Raw genomic sequence first — 3,509 nt, 5'->3', positions numbered from 1 at the left:
GAAGGTGCGGAGACGGCTGGCAGGCTGGCCTCTGCCTCCAGCCCTGATGTCACTCAGAAGGTGTGGAGACGGCTGGCAGGCTGGCCTCTGCCTCCAGCCCTGATTTCACTCGGAAGCAGATGGTGCCCCTGGTGCCTTTCCTCCAACCTGGACTCTGGGGGTTGCCCAACCAGACCAGCAGGTGACCGGGAGCAGAGGTCTGGCCTGGCTGGCCCCTCATCTACGTCCAGGCTCTCCTGAATCGGGTGCCCGGTCCGGTCCAGGAGGCAGCCTCAGGAAGGCCCCACACTTCTGTCACCTCAGGAAGAGTCGTACGGTTCCCTGGCACCGCCCCATGAGCCACCCAGAGGAGCAGCTCACCTTGCCCTTAAAGCTCTCGGCTGCTGTTTTGAAGTTGCTCAGTTTGCCGTCATAGTCAGACACACTCTTGGGCAGGAACAGCAGGATGTGAGTCTTGATTTCACCTCCAAAAATCTTCGGGGCTGTCTGTGTTATAAACTTAAGTTACTGGGTCTGAGTCACACGCTATTAATGCAGAATGTTCTCCCAACGGCCTCCAATGCTAGACGGCGGACAGCAGTGGTGACCGGGAGCCTCATGCTACCCCCAACCCACTCCTCCCCATCCCCAGCCTGAGGGCTGCAGGGAGGCAGGGGAGCCGCACCTGCTCAGTGAACTCGATGACAAGGGGCAGCTGGTTGTATTTGATGAAGTCCAGCAGGTTCTCCTTGGTGACCTCCCCTTCAAAGTTGTTCCGGCCTTCATCAAACTGTGGACAGAAAGGGGGCCCTGACTGAGCACTGCTGCCAGGAGCATAGGCCCCGGGTCCACATCTCCCTGGACGTGGGAAGCCACAACAGCCAGCAGCCCTGCCCTCCTGTGGGGTTTCAAGCCACAAGCCCAGCGATGGGTATAGGACATGACTGTTCCCTGACAGCCAGACTGGCTCTGGCCACAGCCTTATGGCTGCCAGTGAATTCAACGGCTGGGTTTACATCCACAACTTGAGCCTGCGCATGTGGTTCCAGCAACCCTTGAAGTGTGGCCCATCCCCGGGGCCCCCAACCCTTTCAGGGGACCCATGTGGTCAAAGCTATTTTCTTTCTTTTTTTTTTTTTTTGAGACGGAGTCTCGCTCTGTCGCCCAGGCTGGAGTGCAGTGGCTGGATCTCAGCTCACTGCAAGCTCCGCCTCCCGGTTTCACGCCATTCTCCTGCCTCAGCCTCCGGAATAGCTGGGACTACAGGCGCCCGCCACCTCGCCCGGCTAGATTTTTTTATTTTTTAGTAGAGACGGGGTTTCGCCATGTTAGCCAGGATGGTCTCGATCTCCTGACCTCGTGATCCGCCCGTCTCGGCCTCCCAAAGTGCTGGGATTACAGGCTTGAGCCACCGCGCCCAGCCCAAAGCTATTTTCTTTTGTATTTATTTTTGAGACAGAGTCTCGCTCTGTTGCCCAGGCTGGAGTGCAGTGGCATGATATTGGCTCACTGCAACCTCTGCCTCTCGGGTTCAAGTGATTCTCCTGCCTTAGCCTCCCAAGTAGCTGAGACTACAGGAGCCTGCCACCACACCCGGCTCATTTTTTTGTAGTTTTAGCAGAGATGGAGTATTTTAAAATAGATAGTTTCACCATGTTGGCCACGAAGGTCTCGATCTCTTGACCTCATGATCCACCTGCCTTGGCCTCCCAAAGTGCTGGGATTACAGGCATGAGCCACCGCGCCCCACCGGTCAAAGCTGTTTTCACACTCACACTTCCCTAGCCTTTGCCTTTGCCCTCTCCCGCTCACGTGCTGTGGCACAGACTCACAGAGGCTACTGGCTGTGTGGTGTCGCAACAGCAGGAGGGCAGGAGAGGAGGATCCTGCTGGAGGAATCTAAAACACCACTTAGCAGTAAATTGTTTTTGTCTGGGAAAAATTAGTTTCCATAAAGGTGTGATTTATGATAACATGTAATGGGATGATTATTCTTTTAAATTAACTTGGCCACAGTGGCTCACGCCTGTAAGTCCAGCATTTTGGGAGGCCAAGATGGGTGGACTGCTTGAGGCCAGGAGTTCGAGACCAGCCTGGCCAACATGGTGAAACCCCCACTCTACCAAAAATACAAAAAATTAGCTGGGTGTGGTGGTGCGTGCCCGTAATCCCAGCTGCTTGGGATACTGAGGCAGGAGAATCACTTGAACCCAGGAGGTGGAGGTTGCAGTGAGCCAAGATCGTGCCACTGCACTCCAGCCTAGGCAACAGAGCAAGACTCTGTCTCAAAAAAAAAATACGGCCGGGCACGGTGGCTCAAGCCTGTAATCCCAGCACTTTGGGAGGCCGAGACGGGCGGATGATGAGGTCAGGAAATCAAGACCATCCAGGCTAACACGGTGAAACCCCGTCTCTACTAAAAAATACAAAAAACTAGCCGGGCGAGGTGGTGGGTGCCTGTAGTTCCGGCTACTCGGAAGGCGGAGCTTGCAGTCAGCTGAGATCCAGCCACTACACTCCAGCCTGGGCGACAGAGCGAGACACCGAGACTCCGTCTCAAAAAACAAACAAACAAAAACAAACATCAATTGGGTGTGGTGACACCTGCCTGTAATCCTAGCTACTCGAGAAGCTGACGCAGGAGGACTGCTTGAGCCAGGTAGGTAGACATTGCAGTGAGATCACACCACTGCACTCTAGTCTGAGTGACAAGAGTGAAACAGGCCGGGCGTGGTGGCTCACGCCTGTAATCCTAGTACTTTGGGAGGCTGAGGCGGGGGACCACCTGAAGCCAGGAGTTTCAGAGCAGCCTAGTGCAACATGGTGAAACCCCGTCTTTACTAAAAATACAAAAATTAGCCGGGCATGGTGGCGGGTGCCTGTAATCCCAGCTATTTGGGAGACTGAGAGGCGGAGGTTGCAGTGAGCCAAGATTGCACCACTGCATTCGAGCCTGGCAACAGAGTGAGACTCCGTCTCAAAAAATAAAAAATAAATTAAATAAATAAAGAAAAAAAAGAGAAGAAACAAAAACATTTTTTACATTCTTAGTTCTAGTTTCTAATACAACAGATCCTGAAAGGCGCAATCCACATGGCCGTGAGGCTCTGGCGATCCCTAATAATGTGCGGCAGCTTCAGGGAGTGCTCAGGCCACAAGATGGAGAGGCTGTGGCAGCCCAACCATGAGGGGTCAGTCTGCAGCTGAGGATGCAGCCTCGGCTCAGGCTCAGAGAGGCACTCCTGTGCTGAGGCTCTTCAGGTGAGAATTTTGGGTGAGCCTTCCATTACTCCCTCTGAACCACTTTTTTATTTAAAAAATTTATTAGGCCAGGCGCGGTGGCTCAAGCCTGTAATCCCAGCACTTTGGGAGGCCGAGACGGGTGGATCACAAGGTCAGGAGATCGAGACCATCCTGGCTAACACGGTGAAACCCTGTCTCTACTAAAAAATACAAAAAACTAGCCGGGCAACGTGGCGGGCGCCTGTAGTCCCAGCTACTCGGGAGGCTGAGGCAGGAGAATGGCATAA

The 3,509-nt window shown here is 53.9% G+C and overlaps 1 protein-coding gene across 1 annotated transcript in view; it reads right to left on the bottom strand.

Annotated features, from left to right (window-relative positions):
* LOC111534678 (protein disulfide-isomerase) overlaps positions 1–985 on the bottom strand; it is a gene marked incomplete at its 5' end in the record, with an annotated part of 4,559 nt that extends 3,574 nt beyond the window's left edge. The window contains 2 exons of the mRNA XM_026450856.1: positions 361–486; positions 665–985. Of these exons, the coding sequence (XP_026306641.1) occupies positions 361–486; positions 665–985 (447 nt within the window). The remainder of the gene's footprint in view (positions 1–360; positions 487–664) is intronic.
* Positions 986–3,509: the final 2,524 nt, after the last annotated feature.

Source organism: Piliocolobus tephrosceles, unplaced genomic scaffold, assembly GCF_002776525.5.
Source record: "Piliocolobus tephrosceles isolate RC106 unplaced genomic scaffold, ASM277652v3 unscaffolded_25604, whole genome shotgun sequence".
Classification (NCBI taxonomy): domain Eukaryota; kingdom Metazoa; phylum Chordata; class Mammalia; order Primates; family Cercopithecidae; genus Piliocolobus; species Piliocolobus tephrosceles.
This window is presented reverse-complemented; position numbering and strand designations above follow the sequence as displayed.